The 17,206-nt window shown below is 35.2% G+C and overlaps 1 protein-coding gene across 20 annotated transcripts in view; it reads right to left on the reverse strand.

The window, feature by feature from the left end:
* The window catches only part of MYCBP2 (MYC binding protein 2), a 1,055,480-nt gene that overhangs the window by 15,176 nt on the left and 1,023,098 nt on the right, over positions 1-17,206 (reverse strand). For all 20 annotated transcript variants that reach the window (XM_050766397.1, XM_050766404.1, XM_050766398.1 and 17 more), the window contains 10 exons: positions 13,276-13,356; positions 11,479-11,745; positions 10,498-10,781; positions 8,954-9,050; positions 7,581-7,700; positions 5,561-5,662; positions 4,620-4,748; positions 4,125-4,257; positions 2,149-2,252; positions 798-986 (listed from right to left, as the gene is read on the reverse strand). In XM_050766397.1, coding sequence (XP_050622354.1) covers positions 798-986; positions 2,149-2,252; positions 4,125-4,257; positions 4,620-4,748; positions 5,561-5,662; positions 7,581-7,700; positions 8,954-9,050; positions 10,498-10,781; positions 11,479-11,745; positions 13,276-13,356 — 1,506 coding nt within the window. The remainder of the gene's footprint in view (positions 1-797; positions 987-2,148; positions 2,253-4,124; positions 4,258-4,619; positions 4,749-5,560; positions 5,663-7,580; positions 7,701-8,953; positions 9,051-10,497; positions 10,782-11,478; positions 11,746-13,275; positions 13,357-17,206) is intronic.

Below are 17,206 nucleotides of genomic sequence, written 5' to 3' on the forward strand. Positions count from 1 at the left end.
ATTTTGTTTTGGAGACTATTATTATCTTGGAATCATGAGAACTGAAAATATAAGCAACGGGTAAAAGTTAAAAAAACTTATTGAGTGCACAGTAACTTATATATGTATAAAAGTATTTATCATTATGTATAGATCAATTATATAATGTTGTAAAAATACCATTCTGGATTTTGGAAATTAAGAAGAGCCTTAGCTATTGGGGGATAATCTAATAATCCCCCCTGAACATTTTATACATTCTGTTGATTATAGAGGCTCACACAAATTCACAAACTAATGCTGAGCATGCAACATAGGAAGCACAGCATAAAGAGGCAGAATTTACTCCTCATTAGCCTGGTAGATGCACAGATTAAAAGAACACTTCTGCCTAGCGATATAAAAAAAAATTTTCAATCAACTTTTTTTTTTTTTTTTTTTTTTTGAGACTGAGTCTGGTTGTGTTGCCCTGGCTGGAGTGCAGTGGCATGATCTCAGCTCACTGCAAGCTCCATCTCCCAGGTTCATGCCATTCTCCTGCTTCAGCCTCTCGAGTAGCTGGGACTACAGGCGCCCGCCACCACGCCCAGCTAGTTTTTCTTTTTTTTTTTTTGTATTTTTAGTAGAGACGAGGTTTCACTGTGTTAGCCAGGATCATCTCGATCTCCTGACCTTGTGATCTGCCCGCCTCGGCCTCCCAAAGTGCCGAGATTACAGGCGTAAGCCACCGCGCCCGGCCTCAATCAACTGTTTATTTGACAAATATATTCCCCGTGTTAATGTCTGGATACATTCAATACTTTAAAAGCTGAGGCAACCTGAACGGCTGGTGCTGCTGAGAGCGCTTCGGTGAAACATATCATACACATGTCATCGGCATCTTGCTTCAGGCTTGTGGCACTTTTGTCACAGCCGTGTAGACAGGGCAGACAGTGCTCTTCGTTTTTAACACCCCCGCATGGATGGCCACAAGGATGCGTCTTACTACAGGCTATCTTGGCATATTCCTGTTAAAGATGAATTACAATGTTACACAAGTATTTAAAAAGGCACACATTCTGGTAATTTTCCTTATTATATAAATTTCCACAGATTATTTTCCCACAGGAAGTATCTATGCAGGCCAAGTAACAACAAAGTAAAGTTATTTCTAATCTTTGTTTGAATATAAATTAGGTTTCTTAACAAAGTCTGGTTTTTTTGATGAGATTTTAAAAAAATGCCACTCTCTATAAAGGGAATGCTGATAAGTGAATTATAATTTCATCTTTGTTATCATGCACAGATATGAAGCAAAAAGTTCCTGGCTGGGAGTCGTGGCTTACACCTGTAATCCCAGCACTTTGTGAGGCTGAGGTGGGCAGATCACGAGGTCAGGAGTTCGAGACCAGCCTGACCAACATGGTGAAACCCTGTCTCTACTAAAAATACAAAAATTAACCAGGCGTGGTGGCGCGCGCCTGTAATCCCAGCTACTCAGGAGGCTGAGGCAGGAGAATCACTTGAACCCGGGAGGCGGAGGTTGCAGTGAGCCGAGATCACGCCACTGTACTGCAGCCTGGGCGACAGAGCCAAACTCTTGTCTCAAAAAAAAAAAAAAAAAAAAAAAAAAAAAGCTCCCCAATGTATAATTTCCCAGTCACCACTCCCTGCATCACCAAAACGTGTTTTTTTTTTTTTTTTTTTTTTTTTTTATTTATTTTTTTTTTTAAAAAGGTACCTCTCACTCTCTGAGCATATCCACATTCTTATTAAATGAATTGAGAAACCAAAAACATTTGGACAACATAGAATATGTTTATATATGTTCAGGACTAAAGAACTTTTAGATGTTGAAAATGTATTTTAAGGAAATAAGTGAATAATGTGTGTAAGGGATAAAGGAAATACAGTTCATAAATTTTTAACTGTTTCTAATACAAAAGTAAACATTAAATACATATGATCATGGTAACAGAAACACACAAAAAGAGTGTGGTTTGGGCTTGAGAGCTTTATTTGACCCATTCTCCAACTTTGGTAATGCATTTGACGCTTCACATAGGTAATACATTCATTTAGGACGCTGAAGTGATGCTGAGCTATAACTCTTATCTATGTGAAGTAAAGGTGTCACAGGGGAACATGGACCATTGCTCAATGGGATAGCCTGTGTCACTATATACTCACCTGGCAATCTGCATCAGAACAAACACTGCCAACAGCAGATAACTCTGTTCCACTCCTGGAACCACAGAAGCGACATGCTTCTGAGCTACTCGTGGTGGGTTTGCCTAGGTTCAAGCAGAAAAATAAAAATCCTTCTGATGGATATGTTTTCCACATATTTTAACAGAACTAAATTTTAAAAAGCAAACTAGGTTTATATCAGTTGCTATCCTTGGTAAATCAGCCTGACAGTTTTAGAACGGAAGGTTTCTAAGTTGTCCTAATTATAAAGTAAATAATGACACACACAAAAAAGAAATTAAAGACCTATCTGAAGCCAAACATATTCTTTTTTTTTTTTTTTTTGAGACGGAGTCTTGCTCTGTCGCCCAGGCTGGAGTGCAGTGGCGCGATCTCGGCTCACTGCAAGCTCTGCCTCCCGGGTTCACGCCATTCTCCTGCCTCAGCCTCCCGAGTAGCTGGGACTACAGGCGCCCACAACTGCGCCCGGCTAATTTTTTGTATTTTTAGTAGAGACGGGGTTTCACCGTGGTCTCGATCTCCTGACCTTGTGATCCGCCCGCCTCGGCCTCCCAAAGTGCTGGGATTACAGGCGTGAGCCACCGCGCCCGGCGCCAAACATATTCTTGACTAACATATTTTTTTCAGTGAAAGAAACAGACTAGACTTCTAGTCAAGTTACCAGACTGAGAAGATGTGACAAGCCCCTGACTCCAAATGCACAATACCATAAAAAAAAACCCCAAAAATTAAATAAAACTACACAGAAGTTAGGGAAATCTTTAAGTATCTTTATATAACAAAATTATAAGGCATAGTATAAAGCCTATCATCAGAGTATGAAACTTGAAAAACAGAATTCCTACCTCAGGAACTCTGCAATTTGAAAAGGAATTTAAATATGTTTGAAATACTTAAAGAAGAAACAGAATCCATAAAACAAGAACAGAGCAATAAGAAAAAGAATGTGAAGGTTTGAAAATTACAGACCAAGCTGATTTTTAAACACAGATATAAAAATCTAACTATAATTAATATCAATTATTGAATTCAGCAATATTTACAGAAAAATCTATTTAAAAAGGATAGTTTATATCATGACTACAAGGATGGTTTGACATTAGAACATTTATTAATGTAATATACAGCACTGACAGATTATAGGAGGAAGAAATCAGCTATAAGAAAAGAAGGTCATGCCTTTGCAGCATGAAAAGTCACCCTAGAATTCAATTGATTCAGATTTACACCTAACTCCAACATTGGAAGTTTGTGTCAGTCAAATGACAGACTGCAGATGTGCTGAAAACTGAGAATTTGTAAGATTCAACATAACTTTGAACTAGGAATATACAAGATTTACTTTAGAAAAACAGCAAAATGAAAACTATGTTTTAGAGATAAAAATACATTTAACATACATGTTACTTTTTGTTTAATGTTTATTCATTTTTGTTAATTACTTTATTGCTATCAATGGAAACAGTACCATTCACAAAACCTTCAGAAGCATTAGGTCTACAAAAATCTCTAAAAATATCATGAAATCATACAACTTTATAATAAATAGAGATCTTAGTGATCAACAAGTACAGCAATTTTTATTGTGGGGCAACAACTAGCAGAACTAGAAGGGAATTATCAGTAGAAATCTATTTTATCTATGGAGCCCCATTAGTTGTGACCCTCTCACTTTATAAATGAAGTCAATGAGTTCCAGAGAGGTTAAGTGACGTGCTCGAGGCCACACAGCTAGTTAGTGGCATATCAGGTTTTTTGACTTTTGGTCTAATGCTCTCTCCACCATAGAACACTATATATTTAGTAAATATAATAACGTAGACAGTGAACAATGATGTCCTAATTAAACATCAGAATATCACTCAAAATTATTCACAGTTTAGTTATAATCAGTCAGCATGGTTTAATCTTTTTTGTGAGTTTTAAAGGCGTGGCTTAATCTTTAAACCTTTTACCTGTGTGTTCTCGGAATTCCACCATTGCCTTCATTGTTTTAGAATCTGCTAGTGCCATCAACCAGAACAATTTGGTTCTACCACAACCTTCATGAAGGTCAACCTTTATAGCTTCTTCTTCTTCTTTGAAGACCTATTATTTCATTAAAGAACAGGGAAAAATATGCTTATTTATCACACTGAAAGGGAGAGTATAAAATTTAATTATTCAATAATAATAATGGCTTTCATTTAAGTACCCTAAGAAGTTTTGAATATTTCCAATTTTCTCTTTAATCTTCACAGCAGTCCCTTTTTTATAAATGGAGAAATTAAGTATTTCTAAACATAAAACAACTTGCTATTTATAGATGGTAAGTGAGACAGCTGTGAACTCAACCAAGGTCTTTGATTCCGAAGTCCACTTTCTCCCCCTACACCACCAAGCCTCTTCGACACACATTTATTTCAAAATTCACTGAACATATTTTATGCTCCAGAGACAAAAATCTTCACCTGTCTTTGATGAGTTTTGGTTCTTCGATGAAGGTGAAGGAATCGGTCACAGTCTGTACATAAATTTCCACAGACATTGCATAAAATGATTGCTGCTGTTTCACCATCATCATGGTTATCACACATAGGCTAAAATAAGACATTTCCATATGTTACATTAGATTAACAAGAAAGTCCCAGACTCTCAGACAAACTGAATGTAATTTATTTACAAAAATAAATGGTTATTCTGAAGTCTATTAAGAATTTAGAATCTGAATATTAGATAGAAATTATTGCAAATGTACTTAACTATAAAAATTATCTCTCAAAACTCCAAATTCAATGATTAACGCACTTTGCAGGTTCAATGATTAATACAATGAACAGGTATACTTTGTTACTTAGAGACTTAAGAAATGTCTGCCCCATTATGTATCCAAACATTCTGTATGCCAAAGGAATAAACTGTTTATTTTTGAAACTTGAACATTAATAAGAAAATGGTAAAGGGCCTATGGAAAGTTTTCCCTTCTAGTGAACTTAAAGATATCCATCAAACCTACTTAAGTATATATGTGAACAGGTGGTGTGTCATGTTGCCTGTGTTATTGCTTTATTTCCTTCCTACTATAAGACTGACTACATTTTAGGAAAATATCTAGCCACTGAATCAGACTCTGGCTAAAAATAAATTTTGATATGATGCAAACATGACTCAGAGAAGAAGAAGAAAGCTCTTTTATACACTTAAAAGCCCCTGAAGTTTCCATATACTATGAAGAAGGGATTCTCAGTGAAATAGACTTGTGAGATGAACTTGGCCAAAGGGACACAGTCTTTCAAGAGATCCACTAACTGTGTACATTGATGTGTTTTTTGTTTGTTTGTTTGTTTTTAAGCTAAGCTAAAGCTTACTGTAAAGGAAAGCAAGATAAATTTTTACAAAATTCTGATCTCACCATTTGTTTTTGTTGTCCATCTTTTCCCATCCATCTCCCCGAGGAGAGACGATCTACGTGGTCCTGATCAAGAACACATAGGGATGCGAGAGCAAGCCAGAGCTGTTGAAAGGGAAAGCTGTTACACTACTGAATTTTCAGGAAAGACTTATGAAATGCTGACTGTGACACATCACAACAGCTCAATAAATGCTGGTTGATTTTGAAATACACAGATACTCAGTGGCACTCAAGTCTTCCTGATGTGGTAGCAGGTATACACGATCACTGTCCTATGTGCCATGCATACAGAAGGCACTCAGATATCTACTGAACAAGTGACTTTTCTCTGATGAACCCTCGTCTTCTATCTGACAAATAAAATTATCCTTTATTGTTCTACTATGTAAACAACATATGAATAAATGAATTGGCATATTTAATATTTACTGTACTAATGCCTTCTGCATATTTTTCCATTTAGTATCACCTGACTGAAGCATTAAATGCCAAAGAAGGTGGTACAGCAACTGCTAAATTGTGTATAGTCCCATGAGTATCAGGTACACATTAAATCCTTCTAGATAATAAAATTTCCTCGGAAGTCTTTGTTGCCCCAGAAGGCCTAATACTATACTCAGTGCACTTTGTCAGAAATACATAAACGTCTAACAAGCTTTAGAAAATGTTCTCAAAAATATGGCCGGGCACAGTGGCTCATGCCTGTAATCCCAGCACTTTGGCAGGCCAAGGTGGGTGGATCACCTGAGGTCAGGAGTTTGCGACCAGCCTGACTAACATGGTGAAACCCCGTCTCTACCAAATACAAAAAAAATTAGCCGGGTATGGTGGCACATGCCTGTAATCCGAGCTCCTTGGGTGGCTGAGACAGGAGAATTGCTTGTACCTGGGAGGCGGAAGTTGCAATGAGCCAAGATCGCACTATTTCACTCCAGCCTGGGCATCAAGAGTGAAACTCCGTCTCAAAAAAAAAAAAAAAAAGAAAAGACAACTGTTCTCAGAAATTGTTAAAAATTTCTGAGGTTTAAAGGGTAAGCTTCAGTTTTATATAGAATGATATATCCCCTCATTAATGAAGAGTAGAAAATGACTTAACTAGCTCAACTCTAAGAAGCGCATGTGTCATTGGATACAGAGAGCAAGAGATGTTAAAATAGGGACAGAAAAATAGAAAAAGACAAATAATGCATGCAAGGAGGAAGGGGAATGCAGACTGAAAGAAAGCAATACATGAGTGGTGGGAAAGGATTACTGTCAAAAATACCTGCTTCAGGTGTCACAGTCAACAATAGTAAGATGGCATAAATTGACTCTTTCTGCCCTAGGGATATACAGTTTATCTTCTTTTTCAGATTTCTGAGGATTAACGTAAGCAATTTTTACCAGCATTCACTTCTTCCTAATGTTGTCAGACTGCCCTGCTTCAAGGAAATCTCAAATCTTTTCTGGAAGCATATGGGACATGAAATCTAGTAGGTTAAAACTTACTATAAATGTGTCATCCGAAGAATGCAATCTCATTTCCTCAGAGATTTCCACCCTGACCCTGCCCTGGGACAAGCACTTCTTGCTTTTTAGAAATAAGACCTATAAACCCTCTAAGTAAGTTATAAGGCTCTACATTAGAACAACCAGGTATAGGCAGGGGTCTTGTCTCCAAAGGACCTTTGGTCTATCACAGCATAATGCCGACATGAAACTTACTGTGGTAAACTACAGTAAACAGATCATTAGAAAGACAACACACAAACAACGTACAATGCAATTAGCCTTTTCTAACCAGTGTATCCTTGGCTTCCTAAACAATAACAAAAACAAGTGACACAGAACACATAACAGTGAGAAGTAATGACTAGTTCATAATATAAAAGCTCTTTATACTTTTTCAATAAATACAGTATTTGGTCAAAAAATAATTACATTGACTTAGTGATTAACATTTGTTTAAATCTATTACTGAAAAAGAACATGCAATGATACAGACCAAATTTAAAACAAAACAAAATAAAGCAAAACCTACTCTAGTTGTTGCAATACATCTCACTGGAGACCTAAATTCTTCTTCCATCTTGGTCAAGGCAATGATGGTTTCTGCAATAGCATTTTTTGTCACTCGGGACCAAGCTTCTGACAGATGACCCTGTTGAGTAGAACAGAATATTTTAATAAGTAACCAGAAATATATTACCATAGTAAATTCTTTTTTCTTAAATAACATCTCCTATCAAAAGGAAGTATTTGTTTTTAGTGAGACCATGGAATTTTAGATCACGGGCACAGACTTTTGAACTAAAATTTCTTTGCGATCCTATGCAAAATTCAACTTCTAATCATCATTTTGATATTTAAAAATAAATAAATAAATAATTAAGTGCTCAATACTCTTTTCCTGGAAAGTCAAGGGTAATTCCTCTCACATCTGATAAAAACATAACAGAAATACTAAGGTTATCTATGTTTGAGCATAAAATTTACACAGTGAAGCTAACTGCTTTAGATGAGCATTACTGGAACCTAAAATATAAACAGGTTCAAACTGCAACTATCTTTATTTGCTACCTTGATTTGTAATGAACAAACATTTAGCTGTCATATAATTTAGGTGTTCCTAAGTACTACTCCTAAATATTTTAATCCAATGAACACCCTGAGAAAGTCTGCTTGCCACAGAGGTTGAGAAAATGTCCATGCTATTGGGAAAAGTGATAGAATTTCATTTTTCCCCCAGAAAATCCTCCCACTTCTTATATCCACACGATTTAAGGGGCGGTTCAATTCCTCCTCCTTCTCCAAGCTGCCTTCTATTCCTTCTGACTCTACATTCCACACTATCTTGTCCTTCTCAGGCTGGTCTCCTAGAAATACAATAGAATGTGTGGCAAATGTCAAGGAGCAACTCATCAGAGCCAGGCATGCTGTAAAGTAACTCCCTGACCTCCACACTCCCAGATCTCTTTTGGAAGCCACCATCTTAAGACAGAGGGCATAGGACATTAATAAAGAAGAATAAAGAGTTTAAAAACCATGAAGACTGAGGAGAATGAGAAACTTCCACTTCCGAGAGCTCTCTTCTCCCTTTTTTCCTTTAGGTTTTTGGAATCAAGTTCTTTCTTAGGGTCTGAAAGGGCATATTTTATTTTACTAGATTTTAAAGTCACGTAACAATTCTCACACAAATTAACTGGAAAATTGGAAATGAACATGGTTTACATAAATGACAAATTTATCACTCACTGAAAAGACAAACAGCATGATAATTAACATACTAAAAATAGTCTTTAAGTAAAGTTACACTAATCTACAACTCCTATCAGTTCAGCAGAGTAAGCTGTTTTGTCAGTCAGATTCCTGCTGCACTTCTCTGCCAAAACAGTCAGAAGAATGGGAACTTACTGCTGCCATATCCTTGATAAGTTTAATGATGATCTCTGAGATCTGGGTAGGGGTTGAGCCCTTCATCCACCAATGACTTTCACCTCGTCGGAGATAACTACAAGAAAAATTAGCATTTACAAAGCCAATAAATTATCAGTAGCACTTACAAATGAAAAAGATAAAAATGTTATTTCAGAATGCAGCATTTTAGATTTTTAAGTGACAATCAATTAAAACATTTAAAAAGAAAATTCATCAAACCATTACCCCAAATCCCAAGACAGCAGTTAAAGCAATTGGAGTTTCCAAGTATTTCTCTGTTTGCACATTATTTCTGTGTGCATCTTTTAGAAGTACAGTCCAGGAACCACACACAACTTATTTCTAGTGCATATGCAGATAATGTGAAGCTTGTGCCAGAACATAAATTCACTATATCGCTAAGCACACTACTATTTAGTTCAGCTGACTTTTTTCCTAGCAAGACTACAGGAAGAAGTGATACAATGCTTAACATTCTGATGTTGTCTGCATATTGTCATGGATTGACTCCACAAGCAGCACTGTTCCAGATGTCTCTAATTCTCTACTGTTACACACAATTACAGAACATCCTTGTATATATATCTTGGTGCAAATGTATGAAAGTTTTAGAAGTAGAATTGGTAGGTCAAAAGATATGCATGTTTAAAATATAGATATTATTAAACAGATATCCAAAAAGGCTGCAGCAATTTATATGAGATGAAAATGCCTATTTCCTCATAATGTTACCAAAGCATCAAAGACACTTTGCAATTATTTTAATCTACATTTATCTGATTAGTAGTGAGGTATTCTCATTTGCTTACTGGCATTTATAAGTTTTTTTCTGTGAACTGACTGTTTTTGTCATTTATTATTCTTATCAGTTGTTTGCCTTTTTAAAATTGATTTGTAGTCATTCTCCTATATTATGCTAATAAGTCATTGTCTATTATATAGGTTTAAATATTTTTCTTAGTTGCTTATATTTTAAAACATTTAATTATTATCACTTACCAAGTAATTTTCATTTTTATATAGTCAAATCTATAAATTTCTTCCTATATGACTTTGGGTTCTGTGTTTTGTTTAAGAAGATCTTACCAAATTGAAGATTACAAAAATATTTTTCTATAATTTGTCCTAGTACAGTTTTAAAAAGAAATGTACATAAAGCTTTAATTGACCTGAACTTTACTTTATTCCCCCATGTTTATTTCTTTTTATTGTGGCAAAAAAAAAAATTACTTAAAACTGAAGTTTAATTTTGCGTATGATGGGAGGTGGGTATCTAGAATTTTTTTAACATGGATATCCAAATATTCTGACATCACATATTCAGCTTACTTTCTAATCCCCACTAATTGTAATTGATACTTTTATTATATACATGACATTCTTTTTATATATGAGCCAGTTGTTTATGGATTTTATTTCGTGAGTAACCTAACAAAGTAAAATTTGAAATTATGTCTTAAATTTCTGAACAGTAGCTCACTCTATTCTGTTTTGGTACTAAAATAGAGGCAATAACTAACCTGGAATTGAAAATCATTGGAAGAGTAACTGTTGTAACTCCTTTGCCCACAGTGGTACCAGCTGTTCCTGTGATGGTGGTTCCTTTGGCTTTTAGCTGTACAGTGAGTGCTTTGGCAATGCATCCTAGAAACATGTCCAAGATACCCAGCTTATTCCAGTCTCCTTTCTCTGTTGAGTGAATGATATCACTGATATCTGCTGGGGGGAGGGATTTCACTCCTATGATGCTGGCCAGACGATTAGGGGTTACTTCAGGCAAAACTCTTCTTAGTAAAGAGGTTACCTGGTAAGAAAAATAAAATGAGAGAATTCCATGTAAAGACTGGTATTTTAAGGTTTTCTTTTCTTTTTCATTTTTTTTTAAGACAGGGTCTTGCTTTGTTGCCCAGGTTGGAGTGCAGTGGAGCGACCACAGCTCACTGCAGCCTTGAACTCCCAGGCTCAAGGGATCCTCTCAGCTTTGCCTCCCTAAGTGCTGGGATTACAGGCATAAGTCACTGCACACTGTCCCAGGCTTCATTTTTTAATGTACCTAACTACCATTCTGTAACTTCAAAATCTTTAAGAAAAGAAATATGATTTAAACACTATTTTACATTTTGCGAAGGAAGGAAATATGATATACATAATATTCAAATGGTAATAGTAGTGGTAATTACTAACCCAAGGCAGCAAGAAAAAAAAATACCTTTTCTTTCTGGTCAGGGCTAAATGACATTATATATTTCATGGTAATATGGTAATCAGTAGCCAGAATACTCTTTTATCACAACACATTAAAAATGGAACATATTTTAGTATTCTATACTCTCATAATAAACAGTTAAAAAAAAAAAAAGGAGTAAAATACAGGCCCCAAACAAAATAAACTACAAAATAAAAATCTATATTTAGGGTCCTTAGATAATTATTTTGCATTGCAACTTTTAACAATGGTCAAGTAACACAAGCAACGGCAAGGCTGTGGTGTGATCAGTCACCTGTCTCTGGACTCTAGGAGAGGCTGTGTGAAGCAGCGAGAAGAGGTCCTGAAGCAGAGTTAGCTGCTGAGCCAGATACTGCCGGCCAACGTTAGAGCCACTCAGTGCTAAAACCATAGAGAGCAGCTCAAAGCAGTAGGCATCAGAGGAGGCATCTTCATCATTTGGCTGAGAATTGGCATTTTCTTTGCTTGATATAGCATGTTCCCATTCTTCACGGACTCTGGTAGCTTCCATGCGAATAGCTTGGACAATATGAGCACACACCTATTTAAAGTTAGCATAGAACATATAAAAATATAAGTTTGATTTACTACTCCTAGCAAAACAAGCAAACAAAAGAGTAAGACAAGAATGTAAATTGACACCCAATTTTAATACTATTCTCCCAGTTAATTCTCCATCATATGTCATTCTCTTAACTCATCTCAAAAACAGGTAAAGCTAGGGGAGCCACAATAAAAATGGAAATATTTAAATCAACTACTATGTGTAAACTAATTATATGCAAGTTGTTAATGCCTATGCTTGCAGTTTAGCACATCAAAAACCAATCATCAATTTTATCACCGAAGACACTTTTTCTCATGGTTTACCATTATGTTCATAAGGTGCTTTATAGCTGGTAAGATTCACAATACTGAAATTATACATGACATTTTACAACTGAAAGCATCTAAGATTATATGAAACACTGCTAGAAAGATAAAGCAAAAATAAATTCATGTTGTAATTTATTGAAAAGAATAATAGTGTAGAAAGTTAGAATAGGGCCAGGCGCCGTGGCTCACGCCTGTAATCCCAGCACTTTGGGAGGCCAAGGTGGGCAGATCATGAGGTCAGCAGATTGAGACCATCCTAACACGGTGAAACCCCGTCTCTATCAAAAATACAAAAAAATTAGCCGGGCGTTGTGGTGGGCATCTGTAGTCCCAGCTACCTGGGAGGCTGAGGCAGGAGAATGGTGTGAACCCAGGAGGTGGAGCTTACAGTGAGCCGAGATCGCTCCACTGCACTCCAGCCTAGGCGACAGAGCGAGACGCCATCTCAAAAAAGTTAGAATAACAGGTTAATTTAAAATCTATACTTTATTTGACTTTTGAAGTAATATTTTTATGTTATGAGCACCCCATTATATGAACAATATAGTGCTATTTCCTCACCTGGTTATATTTAAAAATATTAACACTGGTATAGTTAACACTGTTAATTGCTCAGCCAACATACAAAAGAATGGGGGAAAAGAAATATGGGAAATACAAGTCAAATCTGATATAACTGGGTATTTGACACCAAATAAAAAATCTACCCAAAACAAACAGCAGCAAGGTAAGCAAGTTTTCACAATTAAAATCTTTAAAATGATGAAGGTATGCCAAAATACTCATTCCTCTCTAAAAAACGGCAGGCACATTCTGCAGGACCTATAAACGGGTGAGCATAAAGAAGCCTTCATAAATTTTTCAAAATACTTTATACCAAGCTCATCCAACCTGCAGCCGCGGGACTGCATGTGGCCCACGATGGCTTTGAATGTGGCCCAACACAAATTTGTAAACTTTCTTAAAGTATTAGGAGAGTTTTTTTTCTTGCAAAATTTTTTTTAGGTTCATCAGTTATTGTTAGTGTTAGTGTATTTTATGTGTAGCCTAAGACAATTATTTTTCTTCAAATGTGGGCCAGGGAAGCCAAAATATTGGACATCCCTGCTTTATACCCAACAAACACACACACACAAAACAAACAAACAAACAAACAAAAAAACTAATGAAGACAATGAAATAGCTCTTAACCAACCTGTTTTTGTAAGTTAGTCAGCTTACTCCTGCTAAATATAATTCCAACCATATGTTCTTTCAGGTCAGCATCTGATGTTGCCTTTACATAGAAAAAGAAGAAAAAGAAAGAATGAAGCGGTCTCTTTAAATAAAATTTGTATATTTGATATTTCAAAGTATCTTGAGAAATAATTTTGTGTATATATTTTTAAAGCAAATTTATTTTAAATTGAGGCTTATAATGCTAAGACAAAGGATAAAGTTTGAAGAAATCACTATTGGCCAAAGTGACCATAAAAAGAACAAAATTTCAGAACTTAAGAAATCCAGAGAAGTATATTATCTTTTCACAAATTTCTTCAATGTAGTCAATTTGAGTTGCTTTGATTAAACCTATTTCTAAATTATAAACATTATTAGTTCACATCCCACATTTAATTGCTTGAAGAACAATCCATGAAAATAACATTTGTTTAAAAGGAAAGTGTTCTAACAAACCTCTGTGATGATGGTGGTCTTAAATTAAGCTATTGGAACACTAACAGTCATCAAAGAAATGTATCATAAGGAAAAAAATAAAGACTAAAATTTTATAGGCTTATTATTATTATAGTGCATGTTATTCTTCTAAGTGACAGATATGTGTGTATATATACACATACATGCACACATGCACGCGCGCACATACACACACACGCCCAAAATCTTATTTAATCTTCACAACAACCCCAGAAGGTAAACTGTAATATTGTGCCTACTTTACAGGTAAGAAAACTGAAGAAACTCTTTTGTTTAAGAATCAAAAATGATGCTTGGTTTTACATTTCTTAGGATAGAGAGCCACAAGAGAATGTCCCTTTCGCCCTAACAATGAGGAAAAAGCTGATCGTCTACAAAACCAAAACTTTTTTTTGGAGTCCATCAGAATGTTGAGATCAGCTACCAGGTAGAATGAATTCCAAATAAACAAATCCAGTTAGTTGGATACTTCAAAACTCTTCTTTCAGTACCAAATAGAACAAGTAAATAAGCAAAAAACCAAAAACCAGTAAGGCTCTTAAAGACTTGAATATTAAGGCTCTTAACTAACTGATATTTATAGAACCCCTCAAAGAACAACAGCGGAGTTCACATTCTTTTGAAGTGCACATGGACATTCACTAAAACAGACTATATTATAGGCCAGAATCCAAATCTTAACAATTTTAAAAGGACTGAAATTATATGAAGTATATAGTTTGACCACAATGAAACTGAACCAGAAATTAATAATATAGAAAGCTAACAGGAAAATTCCCAAATATTTGGGAATTAAACAAGGTACTTCTAAATTACCCAAGGGTCAAAGAAGAAATCAAAATGGGGCCGGGTGCAGTGGCTCATGCCTATAATCCCAGCACTTCGGGAGGCCGAGGCAGGCAGATCACGAGGTCAGGAGATGGAGACCATCCTGGCTGACGTGGTGAAACCCTGTCTCTACTAAAAAAATACAAAAAAATACAAAAAATTAGCTGGGTGTGGTGGCGCCTGTACTCCCAGCTACTTGGGAGGCTGGGGCAGGAGAATGGCGTGAACCCCGGAGGTGGAGCTTGCAGTGAGCCAAGCTCACCACTGCACTCCAGCCTAGGCAACAGAGCAAGACTCTGTCTCAAAAAAAAAAAAAAAAAAAAAAAAAAAAAAATCAAAATGGGAATAAGAAAACATTGTGAATTGAATGAAAATAAAAACAGAATACCCCAAATTTGTGAAATGCAGCTAACATAGTGCTTAGAAGAAAATAATAGCATTAAATACTTAGATGAGAAAACAAAGGTCTTGGAGTCTGTGATCTAATCTTGGACATTAAGGAGTCAGAAAAAGATGAACAAACGAGTACAAGGCAAACACAGGGTAAGAAATAAAGATGTGAGCTGAAATCATTTAAAAAAGCAAAAATGAGGAAAATCAATGAAACAAAAAGTTAGTTCTCTGAAGAGATCAAATGGATGAATCTTTAGCGAACCTATTTCAGAAAAAAAGAATGAAGACACAAATCACCAAGAGACATCACTACAGGTTCTACAGATATTAAAAGGACATAAGGTTATATTATGAACAACTTATGCCAATAAATCCAGAAACTTAGATGAAATGGACAAATTGCTTCAGTGTCAGAACTACTAAAGCTTACCCAAAAAGAAACAGATGACTGAAACAGTCCTGTTATCTATTAAAGAAAGTGAATTTTTAGAATAGAGCATTAATTTGCTACTTAAGTACTAGCTAGATTATATATGAATCTTTTAGATAGTTCTTTCATCTTACTCTTGTTTACTTCTTTCATCATTTATTTTTGCTTTTAAAAAAAATCTTTATTGAGATATAGTTCACATACCATGCTATTCACCTATTTAAAACATACAAGTCAATGGTTTTTAGTACATTCAGATATGTGCAACTATCATCAGTCAATATTACGGCATTTTTATTACCTCTAAAAGAAGCACTATGTCATGTAGCTACTATCACCTAGTTTTTTTGTTCATTTAAGGAAAATGAACTGTATATAAGCTAATATCACATGTTGACTAAAATGCATAGCAATATATGGATTATCTTACTGAATAAAAGAAATGGAGAAAGAGAAACATATAAAGGTACCACTGTGCTCTTGTCTGGGTGACAGAGTAAGATCAGATCTCTTAAAAAAAAAAATCCACTCTGATAGAAATTCTCAGCAAACTAGGAATAGAAGAATTCTTCAATCTTATTAAAAACATTTACCCCCCAAAAATCTATAGTTCACATCACATTTAATAATGAATGGTTTATACTTTCAAGATCTAGAGCAAGTCAGAGCTATCTGTTCTCACTACTTCTATTCAACATGGTGTTTAAGGGCTTAATCAATGCAATAACACAGTAAAATAAGAAAAGAAATTTAAGTCATAGAGTTTAGAAAGGAAAAAACCCAAATTTATTGAAGACTACGGGATTATCTGAGGAAACCCCAAAGAGTCTATAAAAAGTTTCTGAAATTAGTAGATAAATTTAAGATCACAGGGTAGAAATCTAATATACAAAAATCAATTCTATTTTTATATACTAGAAATGAACAACTGGAAAGTGAAATAAAAAATACCATTTATAATAGCTTTATAAACATTAAATGTTTAGGAATAAATTTAATAAAATATGTACAAGATGTGTACATTGAATTACAAAACACTGCTGAGAGAACTTTAAAAAGAGGTAAAAAAAAAAACCCTGATATATATCATGTTCACAGATACGAAGACTCAATATTATTGACATGGTGATTCTCCCTAAATTATCAATTTGGTGTTAATTCCAGTCAAAATTCCATCCTTTTTTTTTTTAAAAGAAACGGACGAGCTGATTCTAAGCTTTATATGGAAAAGCAAGAGATCTAGAGTAGCCAAAATAACTTAGATAAAGAACAAAGTTAGAACCTGATATCAAGACTTTTTATAAAGCTACAGTAATTAAGACAGTTTGATGGATCAATGGAGCAAAATAGAGTCCAGAAACAGATCTACGCACTTATGGTAAATTCACTATTGATAAATGATAGTCTTCTCAATGAATCGTAGTAGAACAATTGAACATCTATATGCAAAAGATAAACCTCAATTCCTGCACAGAGGGTTCACAGGGAATGCAGAGGGTTCATAAAAATTAAAATGTATACAGTTCTAAACAAAATAACCAAAACTATAACATTTCTAAAGGAAAAGAAGAGAATATCTGTGTGACCTTGGGTTCTAGACCACACACAAAAATCAAGAATCAAAAACCCCAGAAAAACTGGACTTTATCAAAATTGAAAACTTCTGCTCTCTGAAAGAGAAGCCACAGACTAGGAGAAAATATTTGAAAACACATAATTGGTAAAAGACCTGCAAAGATCTGTATGTAAGTGTTCACAGCAGCTTTACTAATAGTAGCCA

Source organism: Macaca thibetana, chromosome 17, assembly GCF_024542745.1.
Source record: "Macaca thibetana thibetana isolate TM-01 chromosome 17, ASM2454274v1, whole genome shotgun sequence".
Lineage (NCBI taxonomy): Eukaryota > Metazoa > Chordata > Mammalia > Primates > Cercopithecidae > Macaca > Macaca thibetana.